Source organism: Dendrobates tinctorius, unplaced genomic scaffold, assembly GCF_039654945.1.
Source record: "Dendrobates tinctorius isolate UK_male_01 unplaced genomic scaffold, ASM3965494v1 ptg000011l, whole genome shotgun sequence".
Taxonomy (NCBI): Eukaryota; Metazoa; Chordata; class Amphibia; order Anura; family Dendrobatidae; genus Dendrobates; species Dendrobates tinctorius.
This window is the reverse complement of record NW_027361679.1, coordinates 96,126,080-96,146,600: the sequence shown is the minus strand read 5'-3', so window position 1 is coordinate 96,146,600 and position 20,521 is coordinate 96,126,080. Positions and strand designations below refer to the sequence as shown.

Here is a 20,521-nt window from a genome sequence, read left to right as displayed (position 1 = left end):
GGGTGAGGAATCGCCGCGATTCCGCAAAAAGAATGGGCGTGCTGCAGATTTTTCTGCTATGTGGTTCCGCAGCGGAAAAATCCGCAGCATTAGCACAGCATTGCGGAATCCCATAGGATTGCATGGGATGCGGGGTTTTTTGCGTTTTCGCAGCGATTCCGCAGCGGAAAAACGCTGCGAAAACGCAAAAAAAAGCAGCGTGTGCACACAACCTTAGTCTGTCTTAATGCAAATCTGAGACTTGCATCGAGATTCAGAAGGTGCCCTGTTAGCTGGCTAATGAGAAACTGACACGTGGTGCAGAAAAGGATTGGAATGGCACTGGGTATGAAAAAAGCCAGCGATCGGTCAGTATTTTTATACTTGCGCTGAGCATATTAGGAATTATGACTAGGGGTATGTCAAAATGAAATAAATTGCCAGACTGCTACTTTAAAGGCAATCTCTCATTAGATTCATGCTGCATTAGCAACGAACTACATGACTGGGAGCCTGACTGTGCAATTGCAGCAAGGTATTGTCACGATTCCTCTGCTCAGTGTCTGGGACTCTGTAATGGACAGCTTTGTCATCCTATCCTGTGCTGAGCTGCCGGTGCTTGATGATTGACAGCTCAGTGCCCTATCTGAGACTGGGAAGTGCAGAGATTTCTCCAGGTGCTCCCTGTTCTTAGTAATTGCCCTGCGATTTGATGAGCTGACTGGCCCAGATCACTGCCATTCAAAAGCTTCTACTCTGTTATGTTTGCCCTATTCCTGTCCTGTGACTTCTGATCTGCTGCCTGACCTTTTATTCTGTGTTCTGACTACGTGTTTGTTATTGCCTCTTTGCTTATCCGCCATATCTCTGGTATTCTGACCCTGGACTGTGATCTGACTTACTCCTTGTCTGTTCTCTTAGTTTACTATGTGCTTTCTTGGTACTGACCCTGAAGCATCTGCCTTTTCTGCCTCACGACCTGTCCGTGAGTAGTGACTAGCATCACAGGTATACTCTTTGAATCATTATAACGTTTCAGAGAAAACTGTACAGGCGGCAGGGGACCATAGTGCGAGACCTAACTAGTCTGATGTGGCTGTCCTGGATTTCTCCCTGCCTAGCTCCATTTGGATAGCAGGTCTTTCCCTACCGGAGCGGGGCTAGAGACTTTTCAGATGGTTTTCTCTGAATTACCACAACGCCTCTGCAGTCAGGCTCTGATTCGTGCTGCCCATTGTTCGGGCAACATGGATGTAGTGACAAGTTCCCTTTTAAGGTAGCAGTTAGGAGATTTTTTTTGTTTTAAGACTTTGTGCTCCAATGATTTATTGTATACATAACACACTCCTGATTTTCATGTTGTCTTGCTGCTTCCTTTTTATTTCCCTTTTTTTTTCTTTTCTGCAGTCTTCCTCCTCCTCCCAGGAGAGGTTACACCAATTGCCCTTCCAGCCCACTGCTGATGAATTGCACTTTCTCTCCAAACACTTCCGGAGCACAGAGAGCGTCACAGATGAGGATGGAAGGCGTTCTCCATGCATGCGCCCTCGTTCCCGAAGCCTCAGGTAAGAGGTCTGCTTTGGTTTTCAAAAGGAATTTGTAATGGGGACATGGTGTCTACTTACATTAATCCGATAGCACTGGACTTTGATTAGTGTGATTTTTGGACCATTTTGTTAAAGACCTTTACATGAATACTGTTTCAAGTTTTTTTTTATCTTCACGGTGTAATATTCTGCTTTGGACTTTCAAGATACATATGTATTTGTGTACATTGGACTTTTTCAAAAGGGTTTTTAGTCACCAATCTTGAGAAGGGTTCAAAATAATTCCTGCAAATTTGAAAGTCCTAAAGTACATGGCCTTTCATTAGTTATAAATGCAGGAAGTTCGGAGCCACCTAAGGCCTCTTCCTAAAGCTGGTCTTCTGTAAGAGTGGGCAGATGAAAACCACTTCTTAGAAATGGCAAGGAAAAGTGAGAGCCTTATGGGAATTTGAGAAGGCACTTGCGTACCATGAGAAATAAGATTCAGTAATCTGATAAAACCAAGCTAGCTCTCTTGAGCACCATTCATCACTTGATCCATTCCTAATGCAAAGCGTGATGGCGGCAGAACGATGCTGTTAAGAGTAGTTTTCAGAAACTGTAGCATTAAGAGGAGCAGTGACTACCTGAATTGTGCGATGGATGCTTTGGTCCTAAGACTGAGGCGACTATTAATTTATCAGCAGGACAATGATGCTAAGCACAAAGTAGAAATGACTTTGACACAAGTTGAGCGGCTGAGCACCAGATCAGAATTAAACTTGACCGATTATTTTTGCACAGATCTATAAAAAAAAAAAAAAAATCTCTATATTGGTGCATCCCATCTGAGCAGAACGCAGGAGGACCTGCCGAAAAGAAGACAAATTCCTTAAATTCTGGTTTTGCCAACCTTATAGTGTCTGACTTGAAGCTGTAGTTGCTGCCAGGAGACATGCCCTAATTGAGTAGCAGGTGACTGGCCTAAATACTTATGTAAATGTGACATTTAACAATTTTTAATATTTTTGTTAATGGCATACAATTTGCATTGTCATCATGGAGTAGATTTGGTCAATTTTATAAAGCGACTATTGTCCATTTTAGTATGAATTCGTAAAGGAATGAAATGCAGTAAAGTGGTCTGAAGACAGTGTAAATGTATTTTAAAAAAAAAAGTGCCTACAGCTTCAGGATGTCCAATCTTGAATCCTTACTTTTTGTCTTGTTTTTTTTTTTTTCTATACCTCTTCTCCTTTTTGTTTTCCTCCTTCCCTTCTTATCTTTCTCTCTTTTTGACTCGTGCTCTTTTTTTATATTCCTTGTACTGTGGAATTATTTCTCCTTGTGTTTTTTGCAATTTAATTCCATATCTTCTTGTGCTTTGACTAGTGTAGCCTGCACTCCTTGCTTACATTAATAGGATCACCAGTACCTAAAATGTCCTTTCTAAATATCTTTACACCCTAACCATTTTTGTAATTACCTTTTATTATACAATCTCCTACACTTCAATCTATCTAATCCCTCAATGTATGTTTGTTTGTTTTTTTACACATCCCTTCCTGTGATGTTTTGTTTGAGAGGAGTCTCAAATGTGTCATCCTAGGAGGCTGGGGCTGCACTCACCTGGCAGTGTCCGTCACCCCTCCTGATGCATGACATCAGGGTCAGCGCTGCAGTTACTTGCTACAGTTTCCCCACCCTCTTAAAATGTCTTGGATCCATAGTCATGGTGATAGACGCTGCGGGAGAGGTGAGCTTCTATCATCTAACTGTGAAACAATGCACTAGGGGGCAGAGTGACACCAGAGCCGCCCCCTGATGACTATTCGTTTGAGGGAGGTGCTAGAAGCTGTGAGGTGTCGCTGGTGTCACTTACACAGCTTCTGTCACCGCTCCCTGATGACTATTTGTAAAGGATGTAAAGATAGGCATTTTAAAAGGAACATTTTAGGTACCGGACCAACCCGTAAAATAAAAGATGGTGATGCTTATGATAACATTGTTTAATGTTCAGTTATAGATTGTCTGAAATGACTCCTTTGTTTATCCTTCAGCCCTGGCCGAGCGTCTACAAATTTTGATAATGAGATCATTATGATGAATCATGTTTACAAGGAAAGATTCCCCAAGGTAGGTGCGTCGTGGAATCTGTAGCATATATTGGATGTAAAATGGGGCTCTGTCAGGAGAGCAGAGCGAGCTGCATGTTCCTTGCTGTCTCCATTCATCTGTATGAGAGATTTCAAATTTTCTGAGCAAGTACTATAGGCAATTTTTAAACAGTGACATGTTTTCATCACTGGCCAAGTCTGTTGTTTTGGCAACAATGGAGAAGTCCTCTTTACAGCGCTTCAGCTAGTCACTGAGCTTAGCAGCTCGTGCCATCTACATTGGTAAAAGTGCTGTACTCTGAAACATCGCCACTCCAGCAAACATGGACTTGGGCAGCAGTGGAAACAGTATTGGACCAGGGGAGGGTCAGTAATGCTCTAGGTTTTTTTTTTTTTTTCCCATCTAAGGTAGCTTGGCAGCAGTTAAGTTCGACTAATCTGTTTGATCGCGAGATATATCTGGCATCACCTCTTTCATGTAGAGAATATGTGATCGCTTAGGCAGCTGAGGACTGCTGAATATCGGGGAGGGGGAATGGCTGCCGCCCAAACGTTTGTTTGATGGAAAAGCTATCTGACGTGTTTGGGGGGCTTTGCACAACAGTAATACAAGTCTGGGTGGAAATTATTTGCAGTTATGTGTTATCAAGAAAACTTTTTTCAAAGCCTGTTTTATTGTGATGAGCATTACGGACAACTAGTGATGAGCGAACGTGCTGGGATAAGGTGTTATCTGATCATGCTCGGGTGCTATCCAAGTGACTTCGGTGTGCTTGAAAAATATGTTCGAGTCCCCGCGTCTGCATGTTTCGCGGCTGGTCGACAGCCACAACATATTCCTGGAATTGTCTAACAAACAGGCAATCCCTGTATGTGTTACAGCTGTCGAACAGACGCATGACATACAGGCGCTGGGACTCTAACATAGTTTTTGAGCACGACGAAGACACTCGGATAGCACATGAGAATGTTCGGATAATGCCTTTTGTCTTTTCAAGTGATTAATCCCATTGATTTTCTTTGATTGTAGTTTCCCTATATTTCTATACTCTAGGCAACCGCACAAATGGAGGAGAGGCTCGAAGACATTATAACAAGTCTCTGCCCTAGTCGAACCTTACCTCTTGCCGATGGCGTCCTTGGCTTTATACATCACCAGATCATTGAGCTGGCCCGAGATTGTCTGGATAAATCGAAGGGGGCTCTAGTTACCTCTAGATACTTTGTGGAATTGCAGGAGAAATTGGAAAAGATGCTAGAAGATGTAAGATATTTAAGGAATAATTGAGACTTAAGTTTCCAAAGCATCATTATTATTTTCCCATGGAAAGAAAAAAATGTTGGGTTACAGTAACCGCAGATAAAGTTGCTTTGAGAAAATGAATAGTGTTTGAGAAGATGCACATAGCCTTCAAGTGGTCAAGATCTCTTCATTTAGTGAAAAGTAAAACCTTATGCGGTCTTCTAGCTTATTTTAGTGGTAATGTGACTTATTTTTATCTGTTTCAGGCCTACAATCGCTCAGAGAGTGAAGAAGTGACTTTCATTGTTCAGCTGGCAAGAAAGTTGCTGATGGTTATTGCACGTCCTGCAAGACTCCTTGAGTGTCTGGTAATTGTCTTTATTCCAGTTCAACAACCAAATCCACAGCAAATGCCTTACGTGGCACAAAGTTGTGGGAAAATCCACAGTGGATTTGTTGCAAACAAATTTGTGGTGTGTGCTGGGACCTTAAACCTTGTTACTAAAATCTGATTGGAAATGTCACTTTATACTTATGGTAGGTCATGCTTTTATGAGTTTTGCTGCATAATTAATGTTCAAATCCTGGCAAAATATTTTGTAGAGCAACCAAGGAACGGCCTGGAGACATGATCTGTACCATTTTCCTATTAGAAGACTCCTTTTTTTTTTTGTTTGTTTGTTTTTCCCACAGAAGCACTTGAATTTAGGTTTTGATCTATCCCCTATATGGTAATCCAAAATAAGTTAAAATAAAAACTTTTTATAAAATTAATATTTTAATTGTAATTTTTTTCAATAGCCAAAAAAAGTCGCTGTACTTGTCACTATGGCAGTTTCTTAGCCGTGGATTTTAGGTATAGTTATTTTCCTTCTATATTGTAGACTTTGCTGATGTGGTTATCCACCACTTTTTAAATAAAATAGCCAATGTAAAATAAAAAAAACACATTGTACACTCCCCTCCCAGACCAGCGTCATTCAAGCAATTTCCGCACTGTGTCTGTCGGCGCTCACACTTTTCTCGGACTAAACTGTTTCGGATGACAGAAGTGTGAGCACTGACATTGCTGGGACTGTGCCGATTCAGGAGGCGAGGATATGCGTTTTTTCTTTAACACGGGGCACTGTTGCAATTACCCAAGGGTTGGTCCTTTAAGTCGGTCTCGGAATACGTTTTTTTTTTTTTTTTCTGTATAGGAATTTGATCCAGAGCAGTTTTACCATTTGTTAGAGGCTGCCGAGGGTCATGCCAAGGAGGGCCAGGGTATAAAGACTGACATTCCACGTTACATCATCAGCCAATTGGGGCTCACAAAGGATCCACTAGAAGGTGAATTATAAACTGTGTGGTGTCATTGTATCCTTCCTATTTATGGTGAGACTTCCAAAAAATGAATAGTAACCATTAATTCTCTTTTACAGAGATTGTTCAACTGGATAGTTATGATTCTGAATCTACACTGCAGCAAGAAGAATTCCAAGATGTAAGGCCTGAGACAGACAATCTTAACCACATTTAAATGGAATGCGTCATCAGAAAAAAACCTTTTTTATTTAATTTCGGCTTGTATGTTAACCCCTTCCCGACATACGACGTACTATCCCGTCCAGGTGACCCGGGCCCGTATGACCGTGGACGGGATAGTACGTCATCGCGATCAGCTGCTCTTACGAGGGGAGCGCAGCTGATTGCCGCTGGGTGACAGCTGATTATCACAGCTGTCACGGACCGCTCCCAGCACATTAACCCCCAGCACACTGCGCTCAAATATGATCGCAGTGTTCCGGGGGCATAGGGAAGAATCGCGCAGGGAGGGGGCTCCCTGCGTGCAAAAGTACACATTTAGTATGGCCGCGTCCATAACAACCAACCCAATAAAACTGTCCCACTAGTTAACTCCTTTAGTGAATCCCTTCAAAAAAAAAAAAAAAAAAAAAGCAAAAAACAAAAAGTGCAATAACACGCGATCAAAATGACAGATCTAAATAAACATGGTACCGCTGAAAACGTCATCTTGTCCTGCAAAAAAAAAACGAGCCGCCATACAGCGTTATCAGCGAAAAAATAAGTTATAGCTCGCGGAATAAATAATTATTTTTTATATAAAATAGTTTATTGTATAAAAGCGCCAAAACATAAAAAAAAATAAATGAGGTATCGCTGTAACCGTACTAACACGAAGAATAAAACCACTTTATTACCACGGAGCGGTGTAAACGCACCCCCCAAAAAATTCATGAATTGCTGGTTTTTGTTCATTCTGTGTCCCAAAAATTGGAGTAAAAAGCAATCAAAAAATGTCAAGTGCCCGAAAATGGTACCAATAAAAATGTCAACTTGTCCTGCAAAAAATAAGACCTCACATGACTCTGTGGGCCAAAATATGGAAAAATTATAGCTCTCAATGTGGTGATGCAAAAACTAGTTTTACAATAAAAATCTTTTTTTTTTTTTTTTTTAATATTATTAATTTACCCTAACTAAGGGGGTGATAAAGGGGGGGTTTGATTTACTATTTATAGTGGGTTTTTGTTTGGCAGCTGTCACACCCTAAAAGACGCTTTTTATTGCAAAAAATTGTTTATAGGGTTAGGGCTGAGATTAGGGTTTGGGGTGTGTTGAGGTTCGGGTTGGAGTTATAATTGGGGGGGTTTCCACTGTTTGGGCACATCAGGTGCTCTCCAAACGCGACATGGCTCTGATCTCAATTCCAGCCAATTTTGCATTGATAAAGTCAAATGGTGCGCCTTCCCTTCCGAGCTCTGCCATGCGCCCAAACAGTGTTTTACCCCCACATGTAGGGTATAAGCGTACTCAGGACAAATTGCACAATAACTTCTGTGGTCCAATTTCTCCTGTTACCCTTGGTAAAATAAAAATTGGACCTGAAGTAATTTTTTTGTGAAAAAAGTTAAATGTTTGTTTTTTTTTTGTTTTTTCCTTCAAAAAAATTCGTGTGACGCACCTGAAGGGTTAATGAACTTCTTGAATGTGGTTTTGAGCACCTTGAGGGGTTCAGTTTTTAGAATGGTGTCACTTTTCTATCATATAGACCCCTCAAAGTGACTTCAAATGTGATGTGGTCCCAGAAAAAAAAAATGTTGTAAAAATGAGAAATTGCTGGTCAACTTTTAACCCTTAGGAATGCTCTGCAGATTTGTCCATGTGGATTTTGTATAATCCGCAGGTAAATCCACAGGTCAGAAGACCTGCGGGTTTGCCCTGCCGTTTTCCATCTCTACAATGGAGCAGATGGCAAATCGCAGCAGAATCCGCAGAAAGAATTGACATGTCTGTATAAAGCTGTATAAAGGATTGGTTTTTGTGGGATGAGTTGTCCTTTTGAATTGTCCTGTGCATTTTACCATTCAATGTACTGGAAAAGGGACAGAATTCCAAGTGGCACTGAAAGTCAACAAAAAACACAGCTTCACAATAGTTCTTTGGGTATTCTTTCTTCAGCGCTCATTATGCAGTAAAAACTTGATTATGATCAAATATGATTTTCCAAGTTCTTACTATTGTGGCGGTGACAAAACTGTGTGTGTAAAATAAACAAGTAAACTGTAAGTGGCAGAAAATATTCAGAAATTCATTATTTTTGTTTTGATCAGATTTTTACGAACGTTGAGATACCACAATTAGCAATTTTTTATTCATTTTGCATCAGTTTTTGTTTTTTTTTTTTCCCATCAATATATTTGAGCATTTTCTGGAATTTTTTTTTTTTTTTTTTACTCCATTCATCAATGAACAAACCACTAGATGTTTTACATGCAAAAGCGCTGGAAAAAAATGCTCAAAAAGACATCCTGGAATCTTTTGAGCTTTCTCATTCACCTGAACTGTAAAGTATAGTGCGCCTTCACTTGGGGGCAGAAGTCTCCTGAAGAATGCTTCGGTCACTTCTTTTAACTGTGTGATGTATTTGGAAAACTGAAGCAGATAAGACGCTAAAAAGACTAAATGTACAAATAGCATGTTGTTTTTAGATGGAAATGTATGTGCACATTCTTTATAGCTTTTAGTTAGCACCTTCATATATCCTTAGGGGCAGATAATGGCCGAATAACATAGCTATCCTCCTCCAGCAATAATGCAGGCTCTGTTTCTGAGCCTGCGTCAAAATCAGCAAAAATGGTTAGATGTTTCAGATTGCAATCAATACAAAAAAATCCTAAAATATTGCAGCTTCACCACTATGCCTCATATTAGGATGATGCCTCCTGTCCTGTAGAGATCACATTTCGGTAGTCCTCTCATTGTGTTCCCAATACATTGGTAATGATCTGCCATACATTTATGGGTAAGCAAATGGTGGGACTTGTTTCTATCTCGACACTCGGGCCCTGTCTTATGCCCATATACTTCCACGACTCTCCATTTATCTTTCCAACTATCTTTCTTAAAGGGAAGGTGCCGCAATTTTATATAACTTGCAAAAAAAGAGTAAATCATAGAATCGTAGAGTTGGAAGGGACCTCTGGGCCATCTGGTCCAACCCCCTGCTCAAAGCAGGATTCGCTAAATCATCCCAGTCAGATGTCTGTCCAGCCTCTGTTTGAAGACTTCCATTGAAGGAGAACTCACCACTTCTCGTGGCAGCCTGTTCCACTCATTGATCACTCTAACTGTCAAAAAGTTTTTTCTAATATCTAATCTGTGTCTCCTCCCATTCAGTTTCATCCCATTGCTTCTAGTCTTTCCTTGTGCAAATGAGAATAAAGTTGATCCTTCTACAATATGACAGCCCTTGAGATATTTGTAGACAGCTATTAAGTCTCCTCTCAGTCTTCTCTTTTGCAAACTAAACAATCCCAAATCCTGCAACCTTTCCTCATAAGACAGGGTTTGCAGACCGGTCACCATTCTGGTTGCTCTTTTCTGAACTTGCTCCAGTTTGTTGATGTCTTTTTTTTTTTTTTTTTTTTTTTAAATGTGGTGCCCAAAACTGGACAAACATGTTTCAGCAAATGTTGTACTAACTAGGATTTATGGTTTGTTTGTAATAATGTTTTAATGTAGCCACTGGGCGCTGCCATCTTGATTTGCAGATCTGTGGAGGACTCGTACAGTCTGCAAATATGGCCGTCCCTGGACATAGGAGACTGCGGTCGGCTCCCGACCCCATGTCTAACATTGCAGCCTCATTAGCAGTGAACTGGGCACGCCCCTGTGGGCCGCACCATTCACTGCTGTAGGTGTGGCTGGGCGCCATTTTACTGTAGCCCAGTGCTATCTGCTGAGCTCCACTTTCTGCACTGTGCTTCCTGCTGCTCTGTCTCCACCTCCTCACTCACAGCCCCAGTGATCTCCGGTAATCTGACACCTTCCCTTTTATGAGAGCTTTTATGGCTGTCTGAGGACAGTGACATATACAGCCCATAGTCTAGTGTATAATTGGGGGGGGGGCTGGAAGTTTCACCAGTGTGGGCATATTTGTAATACTGTCCTGTGTGATACTGTCTGCTGAGCTGTGTATCTAATCCTCTCCTGTGTGATGCTGACTGCTGACCTGTGTATTTAATCCTCTCCTGTGTGATGCTGTCTGCTGAGCCGTGTATCTAATCCTCTGTGATAGACTGAGCCGTGTATTTAATCCTCCCCTGTTTGATGCTGACTGCTGAGCTGTGTATCTAATCCTCTCGTGTGATGCATGCTGAGCCGTGTATCTAATCCTCCCCTGTGTGATGCTGACTGCTGAGCTGTGTATCTAATCTTCTGTGTGATGCTGACTGCTGAGCTGTGTATCTAATCCTCTCCTGTGTAATGCTTACTGCTGAGCTGTGTATCTAATCCTATCGTGTGATACTGACTGCTGAGCCGTGTATCTAATCCTCCCCTGTTTGATGCTGACTGCTGAGCTGTGTATCTAATCTTCTCCTGTGTGATACTGTCTGCTGAGCTGTGTATCTAATCCTCTCGTGTGATACTGTCTGCTGAGCCGTGTATCTAATCCTCTCCTGTGTGATACTGACTGCTGAGCTGTGTGTCTAATCCTATCCTGTGTGATACGGACTGCTGAGCTGTGTATCTAATCCTCTCCTGTGTGATGCTGACTGCTGAGCTGTGTATCTAATCCTATCGTGTGATACTGACTGCTGAGCCGTGTATCTAATCCTCCCCTGTTTGATGCTGACTGCTGAGCTGTGTATCTAATCTTCTCCTGTGTGATACTGTCTGCTGAGCTGTGTATCTAATCCTCTCGTGTGATACTGTCTGCTGAGCCGTGTATCTAATCCTCTCCTGTGTGATACTGACTGCTGAGCTGTGTGTCTAATCCTATCCTGTGTGATACGGACTGCTGAGCTGTGTATCTAATCCTCTCCTGTGTGATGCTGACTGCTGAGCTGTGTATCTAATCCTCTCGTGTGATACTGACTGCTGAGCCGTGTATCTAATCCTCTCCTGTGTGATACTGACTGCTGAGCTGTGTATCTAATCCCATCCTGTGTGATACTGACTGCTGAGCTGTGTATCTAATCCTATCCTGTGTGATCCTGACTGCTGAGCTGTGTATCTAATCCCATCCTGTGTAATACTGACTGCTGAGGCGTGTATCTAATTCTATACTGTGTGACACTGCTCTCCTGAAATACTCTGTGCTGTCGTCTCCCTGCTCCTCCCCCATATATCTCCCTCTGTGCCGCCCATAGACCAGCACACTGCTCTCCTGAAATACTCTGTGCTGCTGTCACCCTGCTCTCAGAATCCTTTCTGCCTGCCATCCTCCGTGACTGTCTGCTTGTCAGTATAACTGTTCTGTCACCTTCAAAATGGCTGATCACTGTGTTCCTAGACGTCATCCTCTCATTTCCCTTAGCAAACACCCAGAAGGAGGGGGGGAGGAGTGACATCACACCCATGTCAGCAGACTTCGCCCATAATTACTGCAGAGCTGCAATGTGAGCTAGTTGTACACTAGGTTTTTGTGTCAAATTTCAGTAGCTGCTCCCCCTAGTGTTAACAAGTGGAAGTGCCAAACTTTTTAAAATTATTTTTCTTATTTTGCTAAATTATAAACAAATGATAATATTTTTTTAAGAAAATGTAAACATTAATTCTAAAGGCTGTGTGCACACGGTGCGGATTCATCCGCGCGGATTTTGTAAAATCCGCAGGTGAAACCGCAGGTCAAAAGACCTGCGGATTGCTCTGCGGTTTTGCCCTGCGGTTTTTCATCTCCTCAATGGAGGAGATGGCAAACCGCAGGGGAATCCGCAGAAAGAATTGACATGTCAATTCTTTCTGCGGATTGAAAACCGCAGATAATCCGCGTGGAAAATTCCGCACCGTCTGCATTGCGTTTTTTTATTCCCATAGGGAATCATGGTACTGTACACCGCAGCAAAAACTGCTGCGGGTCCGCAGCGGCCAAAACCGCTGCGGAACCGCAGCAAAATCCGCAGCGTGTGCACACAGCCTTAAAGTGTTTTCAATTGCTGAAAAAAAATTTTTTTTGATGGCACCTTCCCTTTCAGTTAGAGGAGTCCCATTTTTGGTACCTGCATCTACGGCCTCTACTTTTATGTTAGCGATGGGATTTTGAAATGTATAACCCACCTGTTTGATCATTTGTTTTAATTTTGCATGAATGCTTTGATTTTACATTTCAGACTTCTATTACAAGTACTCCGACCAGAAAGAAACCAGGAGAGAGTGATTTTGAAACTACCAAGTTGATCAGCAATGGCGCCTATGGGTATGTGATAGAAGGCCTGTGGTTTTTCTTAAACCTTTTACTCTAGATTATTTAAACGCTTCCTTTGACAAGAAAGAAAAAAATTCTGGCATATGTTCGTGGTTACCTTAGAAAACTATCATTTACCATTTTATGATAAAACCGGACGCTTGTGTAAGAAAATGTCTTTACTTTTTGTCCGTTTTGTTCTCCTCGTAGTGCTGTATACCTTGTCAGACACAAAGAGACTCGTCAACGCTTCGCCATGAAGAAGATTAACAAGCAAAATTTGATCCTAAGAAACCAAATCCAGCAAGTATTTGTTGAAAGAGACATATTAACGTTTGCTGAGAATCCCTTTGTTGTCAGCATGTTCTGCTCTTTCGAAACCCGAAGACATCTTTGCATGGTGATGGAGTATGTGGAGGGTAAGTGTATAGGCGTGCACTACCCTATAACTTATTCTAATTTATATGCAACTACCTTTCTTCTGATATTGAGATGTGTTGTTAGAAGTAAGTAATATAAAATGTAAAAATGTATTTGATTTTATAACTTCTAACAGTATTTTATAAGTTCTAACAGTTTAGCAATCGAAAACGCTAGAACTGCTCACCCATGGTAATTAATAACAGATTCCACTCTTTCAGAAGTTTTTGTAAGATAGTGTTCATTAAATCCAGACATAATTTTTTTTCAGCAAGATAAAGGCAGAAATCTGAACACCATCTATAACTCGTCTGCAGAGTCTACATCAGACACATTTGGCTTCTTAGATTTCTAGCACCATCCCCATCAATTCCCAACCTGCCCAAATGTGTTCCTATTACTGCACCTGCTGTTTGGCACAATAACCATGTTCCCCATAATAATGCCCACCACTGTGCTTCTTACATCCTCCTTTGTGTCCCTTGTATGGTAAAACAACCCTCGAGAATATATTAATGCTCTGTGCAAATACCCTAGAAAACAGTGCCCACATTTTGCTCCCTAAAAAGTAGTAATGCCCTGTGTGTGCCCCTTTCACAGTCACAATACCCTGTGTGCCTTTTAGTGCCCACTTAACATGTAATGATGTCCCTATTCCCCCCTGTACTGCTCCCCTACAATGTCTCCACGGCTCCCCTATTTACAGTGTGATGGGTCCACAGGTACCCTGTAAGGCTGGTTTCACATTAGCGCTTTTTAAGCGCACGCACGGCTGGGGGTAGCTCCGCCCCCAAGCCGGCTCTCTGCCCGGCGTGCCCGCCCCTTGCTTGTAGCGCCGCCTCCTAGCGGACAGCGGCGCCTGCGATCGGCGCACCCTATCTTTAGCATAGGGTGCGCAGGCCGTGCGCTAGTTGCGCTTTGACCTGCGCTGCGCACTTTTGACGGTGCGCCGTGCGCGCCAAAATCGAACTTTTCGGATTTTGGCGCACACGGCGCACCGTCAAAAGTGCGCAGCGCAGGTCAAAGCGCAACTAGCGCACGGCCTGCGCACGATCTGCGCACCCTATGCTAAAGATAGGGTGCGCCGATCGCAGGCGCCGCTGTCCGCTAGGAGGCGGCGCTACAAGCAAGGGGCGGGCACGCCGGACAGAGAGCCGGCTCGGGGGCGGAGCTACCCCCGGCCGTGTGTGCGCTTAAAAAGCGCTAAAGTGAAACCAGCCTTAGAAGTGTGATGTTCTCAGTGCACAGTATAATGACCCCCAAACTGTATGATGCACCCCCATTAGCTCCCGCACTGTATGATGGCTCTCTCAGTAGTCCCCTCTCTGTATCACACCCTCTTTTGTAGCCCCACACTGACATGACACCCTTAGTAGCCCTTACACTATGATTGCCCACCTAGCCCCCACTGTGTTTATGATGGCTCCCTGTTAATAGCCTCCACTATGTATGAGGGGTCCCCTTAGTAGCCCTCACTATTTATGATGGTCCCCTTAATATCCCCTACTATTTGATGATCTTCTTAGTAGCCCCTACTATTTGAGGGCCCCTTTAGTAGCCCCCACTAATTATGTAGTTCACCTTAGTAGCCCCTGCACACAATAGCCATCACTCAATATTAAAATAAAAAAGAAACCCCAGTGAGTCCAGAAGAAGACATTGGCAGGTCACGGGCAGGCTGACGCATTGTCGTGCCGGTACTCGGACATCCTGTGTGTCACGGTGCAATGACTTAATCACGTTGCTCTACTGTGACCTGTAATTCTGCAGGCCTAAAGTGGCGGCCTACAGAATGCAGAGCAGTAGTGCAGGAAGACCATTTCTCCTTGCTGTGCCACACGGTTTAACTTTATTGGCGTTCTGCGCACACTGATAGTTATGGGTAGCGGTCGGTTTGGATGGGCCCCTCCAAGTCAGACTGTCCGCTCTGCCCCCTTGCTACCTACGCTGCTGTCTTGAGATGATACATAGAAACAAAGGCAACCTTCTTAAATCATAACACTACTCGTAATTTATGTAAATATTACATCTAATCATGTGTTAAAAATGGTAACATCTAAGGGAAATCTTATTGTGTAGTAATACCACTAAAGAGATTAAAACCTTTAAAATATTGCTGGTTGTCATAGAAAAGGACTCCAATTATTGTGGTCATTTAGATGACTATGACTAAAATGGAATCGGTCAGCAGATTCATGCTAGGTAATCTGAATCATAATGTAGGGGCTTAAAACCTGATTCCAGTGATGTCCCTTACTAGGCCATGTTGCTGTTTCAAAAAAAAAAAAAAATCAGTGGACATTTATCAGTAGGATATTATCGCTACTGGCCTAGGTGTCTCATGCCTCCTAGTCAACTGCTGTGTCTCGCAACCCCTGATTAGCAGCTTTCTGTGCAAGTGATTGCAGGACTCGGCATTTGGGCACTGCAGGATTTGCTGCAGAGAAAACTGTGATTGTATCAAAATGACAGGATAAGACTTGATAGTTTGTAGCCAGAAGAAGCACAAATATACATGAAGCAGCTGTTAGCATTGTCTCCGTTTCACTCGCCACAATATGTGATGAAGAAAAAAAGAACATGGGAATGCTGAATTCATAAAATGTTCTGATCTTGTCAAAGTGTGCAGAGCAATTTGGGGCAATACTCTGTGCACCCTTGGCGTGGTGCAACAGTTGAGTATGCTTTCTCACTTACATGGTTTCCCTCTGTCTCTACCCCACCTTCTTTGATTGACACCCCTGGCTTTATAGAGGCAGACGTGGATAGTTAGAAAGTACGTAAGGTGCCCTTATGGTTGGCCACACCAAGGGTGCACATAGCACCTGTACTTGGCTTCAACAGACATTCTGTGCGGACAGTCCCTTTAAAGTCAGCTGAAACTAACATGCCTCTAACACCTGGGATCAGACATTTTGGAGATGGATGTTACCTACTCTCTCTCTTCATTAAAGTAAATATTCACTTTTGGCTGAATATCAGTAATTTGATCAAAATTCTAGGTAATTTTCGCTTTCCACTAATTTACTCGTTAATAGAGTATCTCCCACATCAGCTTCTAGCCCTGGTTCCAATCTGGTTTATACTTTTGCAGTGGAAACTTATTATCCAGTGAAACATACCTGATATTGGCGTATTTCTTCTTTGTTTGCAATTCCACCTAAAGTTTGTTGTTTTCAGGTGGAGACTGTGCTACACTTCTGAAGAATATGGGGCCTCTTCCTGTTGACATGAGTCGCATGTACTTTGCCGAAACCGTCCTGGCTTTGGAATATCTGCACAATTATGGGATCGTTCATAGAGACCTCAAACCTGACAAGTTAGTAGTTCTATGGTTCTGTTGTTGAGAACGGCATCTTGTATCAACATAAGACAGAAGTGGTTTCATGGAAGGCAAGCGTTTCTTTTAATAATCTTAAAGGGGACCGGTACCTGTCATAACTCATGCTGCCCAAATGACAGGTAGTATGAATCAGAGACGGGGTCTGCAAATTTCACTCTGGAACCTAAAGCGTGGTTTGTTTTTTTTCTTCTCATAAGTGCTGGCATTTGCTTGCCTGTTCAGCTAGATCGACAGGTCTCTACCTTTAGTCACACATGGAGAGACCTGGTGAAACACAGCAGATAATAGAATAGCAGAAAAATAGGCTATAGCATGTGCCAAAAGCATTTAAAAATAGTATCTAGACATTAGATTACTAATATCGGCATGAAAAGCTGAATGGCAGACCATTCGGTTTTTAAGCAAAAAAAAGGGGCAAGATGAACGAATATATATACGGTCTCCCTTCCTGCCTTTGGCGGTCACGTGGTACTGCTCCTTAACCTCATGAATATGCGCATATTCATGAGTGTAATGAGCGGTATCACTTGACCGCTGAAGGCAGGAAGGGAGGCTATGGAGAAGAGGGGGGGGCTGCATAGACCGCGCCAGGAGGGGGTAAGTATAGCGATATTCACCTGTCCCCCTGTCCATCACTGTTCACCGCTCTCTGCTGCGTCCTCTGTCTGTGACATTTAGGCAGCAGAGGGCGCGGTGACATGGTTAGTGCGTGTTGTGCCCTCTGCTGGCTGAACAGTCGCTGACACAGAAAGCGGCAGACAGTGGTGAGCAGCGATGGAACCTGGACAGGTGAATATCTCAAGTGCTGGGTCCTGAGCAGGAGAGGTGAGTGGCTTTTTTTTTTTTTTTTTTTTTCTGCAGCAGCCACATATGGGGGCATAATATATGGAGCATCTTATGGGGGCATATTCTATGGAGCAGCATATGGGGGCATATTCTATGGAGCAGCATATGGGGGCATATTCTATGGAGCAGCATATGGGGGCATATTCTATGGAGCAGCATATGGGGGCATATTCTATATAGCAGCATATGGGGGCATATTCTATATAGCAGCATATGGGGGCATATTCTATGGAGCAGCATATGGGGGCATAGTCTATGAGGCAGCAGCATATGGGGCATAGTCTGAGGCAGCAGCATATGGGGGCATAGTCTATGAGGCAGCAGCATATGGGGGCATAGTCTATGAGGCAGCAGCATATGGGGGCATAGTCTATGAGGCAGCAGCATATGGGGGCATAGTCTATGAGGCAGCAGCATATGGGGGCATAGTCTATGAGGCAGCAGCATATGGGGGCATAGTCTATGAGGCAGCAGCATATGGGGGCATAGTCTATGAGGCAGCAGCATATGGGGGCATAGTCTGAGGCAGCAGCATATGGGGGCATAGTCTATGAGGCAGCAGCATATGGGGGCATAGTCTATGAGGCAGCAGCATATGGGGGCATAGTCTATGAGGCAGCAGCATATGGGGGCATAGTCTATGAGGCAGCAGCATATGGGGGCATAGTCTATGAGGCAGCAGCATATGGGGGCATAGTCTATGAGGCAGCAGCATATGGGGGCATAGTCTATGAGGCAGCAGCATATGGGGGCATAGTCTATGAGGCAGCAGCATATGGGGGCATAGTCTATGAGGCAGCAGCATATGGGGGCATAGTCTATGAGGCAGCAGCATATGGGGGCATAGTCTATGAGGCAGCAGCATATGGGGGCATAGTCTATGAGGCAGCAGCATATGGGGGCATAGTCTATGAGGCAGCAGCATATGGGGGCATAGTCTATAGGGTAGCATTATATGGGGTGTATTTTGTATGGAGCAATATATGGGGCTCCTGATTCAATATGGATATTCAAAAACCTTTAACCTACTCATGTCTCAATTAATTTTACTTTTATTGGTATCTATTCTTATTTTTGAAATTTACCAGTAGGCAGTAGCTGCTGCATTTTCCACCCTAGTCTTATACACGAGTCAATAAGTTTTACCAGTTTTTTGAGGCAAAATAAGGGGGGTCGGCTTATATATGGGTCGGCTTATACACGAGTATACACGGTAGGTGATATACACAGAACTACACCTAGCAACACATTGTCACAATAAAGTGTTAAGTGCAGGGGATTCCTCACTGATATAAGCAGCTCACAAGTATATAGTGTCCATGTGCTTATTAAAGGGGTTGTCCGGGCTTTTCACATAATCTCAGTACATATCAGGGCTGCAGAATTGCAGGGCTGAATACATATGCAGGGCAGCAGCCTCAGTGCAGAGAGCTGCTCCCCCCCCAGACACACACTGAACAGTTATCTATGGAAAGTGAAACTAGTGAGGAGGAGTGAAAATCGTCCTGTATTCTGGGCCACTCCATGATTACAATACATAACTCATTATCAGTAATTCCTTCCCTCACTGTCCCAGGCTGCTGGCAGCAGTGAGAACAGACTGTGTGATGGCCAGTGATGGGGGTCTGCAGCTTCTAATCTGCACAGGGGATGGCAGTCACTGATGTCATCTGCTGTGTGACAAAGCCTCTGCTGTGTGAATGAGACAGCTCTGTGTCACTGATGTCTTCACACAGCAGCAGATTTGGTGCAGTGTATGTGTGAGCACTGTGTCTCTAATGACACAAATACTGATGGGAGCAGCCTGTCCTAGAATACAGGACGATGTGTGTCTGGGGGAGGAGCAGCTGCGCTCTGCAGTGAGGCTGCTAGAGGGGGAGGATTTGTTACTATGAGATGAGGGCTTCTTCATGTGGTCGGGGAGGGCCTGTAGCTATGGAGGGTGGGGTTGTTGCTATAGAGGGCATGTTTGGAGTAGAGTAGGAGGTTACGACTAGTTCTCATTTCAATGCCATAACACCCCCCCTTGGACGTTCTGTTCAGAATATCTAGAAAACCGTGCAAACTAGTGACAGAAAGTAAATTACTTATTGTCATAATTCTGCAGACCAGATATGTACTGATTATGTGAAAAGCCTGGACAACCCCTTTAATATCAAGTCCTGAGTGCAAAGCACAGGGCCTAAATAAGAGGTACAGCCACCTCCAGATGATGGCCAACAGGACCCAAACAGTTACCCACAAAGTTGTGCCGTGGCAGGTAGCATGGGACAAAAAAGGACACCGTGAAGTTTTTATTGCGACATTTATTTTTCTATAGTGAATAAACTATCGTTCTTAGAATGCAATACCGCTCATTCTATGGAATTAGAGTAGTCGTTCATTATTATTTTTCTTCAATAATTTTGTCCTGGATGTGTCTTCATTCCTGTGGCTTTTCCCCATTGTTTTCCTGCCATCGGCTGCTTTAATATCCGAACATACTCATTTGGTGTACTGATGCTGGCAGTGAGAGAGTCAGCACCTGTGTCCTCCTCAGTATTTTGCTTAGGCCACGTTCACATGGTCAGTATTTGGTCAGTATCTGTAAGTCAAAACCAGGAGTGGAACAATTAGAGGAGAAGTGTAATAGAAACAGGTCACCACTTCTGGATTTATCACCCACTCCTGGTTTTGACTTACACTGATGTAAAATTCTGTTGTGTGAATGTGACCTAAAATTCATCATTATTGCCGTCCTCAAAAGAAAAAAAACTCCATATGCTCAAACTTGCATTCTCTTACGAAGCGAAAGCTGAGGCCGGGCTTCAGAGTAAGACTTGTTGAATGAAGACAAATCCACTAATAAAGTGATTTGCGAAAGTTCAGAACCTTTCATGCTGAAAAATATTAATAAAAAAAAAAAAAAAAAAACTTTAGTTCCACTTTAACTTTGCTGTTAGGCTTTCTATGTGATTTGTAATTAGGCATAATACCTGAACAAGCGTTCTCATTTGGAACTGGCATTACAGTGACATTATACAATTGTGAATAAATGTTGTTCTTGCAGTTTGCTGATTACGTCACTTGGACATATCAAGCTTACAGATTTTGGACTATCTAAAATTGGTCTTATGAACATGACAACTAATCTGTATGAAGGCCATATCGAAAAAGACACCAGAGAGTTTTTGGACAAACAGGTTTGTAATTTTTATATTGTCCACTAGCTGCCATGTGGATCATGACTTTTGTATGATCACTGGGATTTAGACCTATTGCCATTCATTTCTAGATGGTTTATATGGAGAATGTTGACCTTTAAAGGGGTTGTCTGGGACTTTAAGGCCAGGATTACACATGCAAAAAAGTTGG

The 20,521-nt window shown here is 43.1% G+C and overlaps 1 protein-coding gene across 9 annotated transcripts in view; it reads left to right on the top strand.

Moving 5' to 3' along the window:
- Positions 1-20,521, top strand: part of MAST3 (microtubule associated serine/threonine kinase 3) — a 228,411-nt gene that overhangs the window by 149,598 nt on the left and 58,292 nt on the right. For all 9 annotated transcript variants that reach the window (XM_073545045.1, XM_073545020.1, XM_073545037.1 and 6 more), the window contains 10 exons: positions 1,387-1,544; positions 3,566-3,641; positions 4,677-4,886; positions 5,132-5,233; positions 6,065-6,197; positions 6,290-6,351; positions 12,485-12,570; positions 12,769-12,977; positions 16,159-16,297; positions 20,217-20,349. In XM_073545045.1, coding sequence (XP_073401146.1) covers positions 1,387-1,544; positions 3,566-3,641; positions 4,677-4,886; positions 5,132-5,233; positions 6,065-6,197; positions 6,290-6,351; positions 12,485-12,570; positions 12,769-12,977; positions 16,159-16,297; positions 20,217-20,349 — 1,308 coding nt within the window. The remainder of the gene's footprint in view (positions 1-1,386; positions 1,545-3,565; positions 3,642-4,676; positions 4,887-5,131; positions 5,234-6,064; positions 6,198-6,289; positions 6,352-12,484; positions 12,571-12,768; positions 12,978-16,158; positions 16,298-20,216; positions 20,350-20,521) is intronic.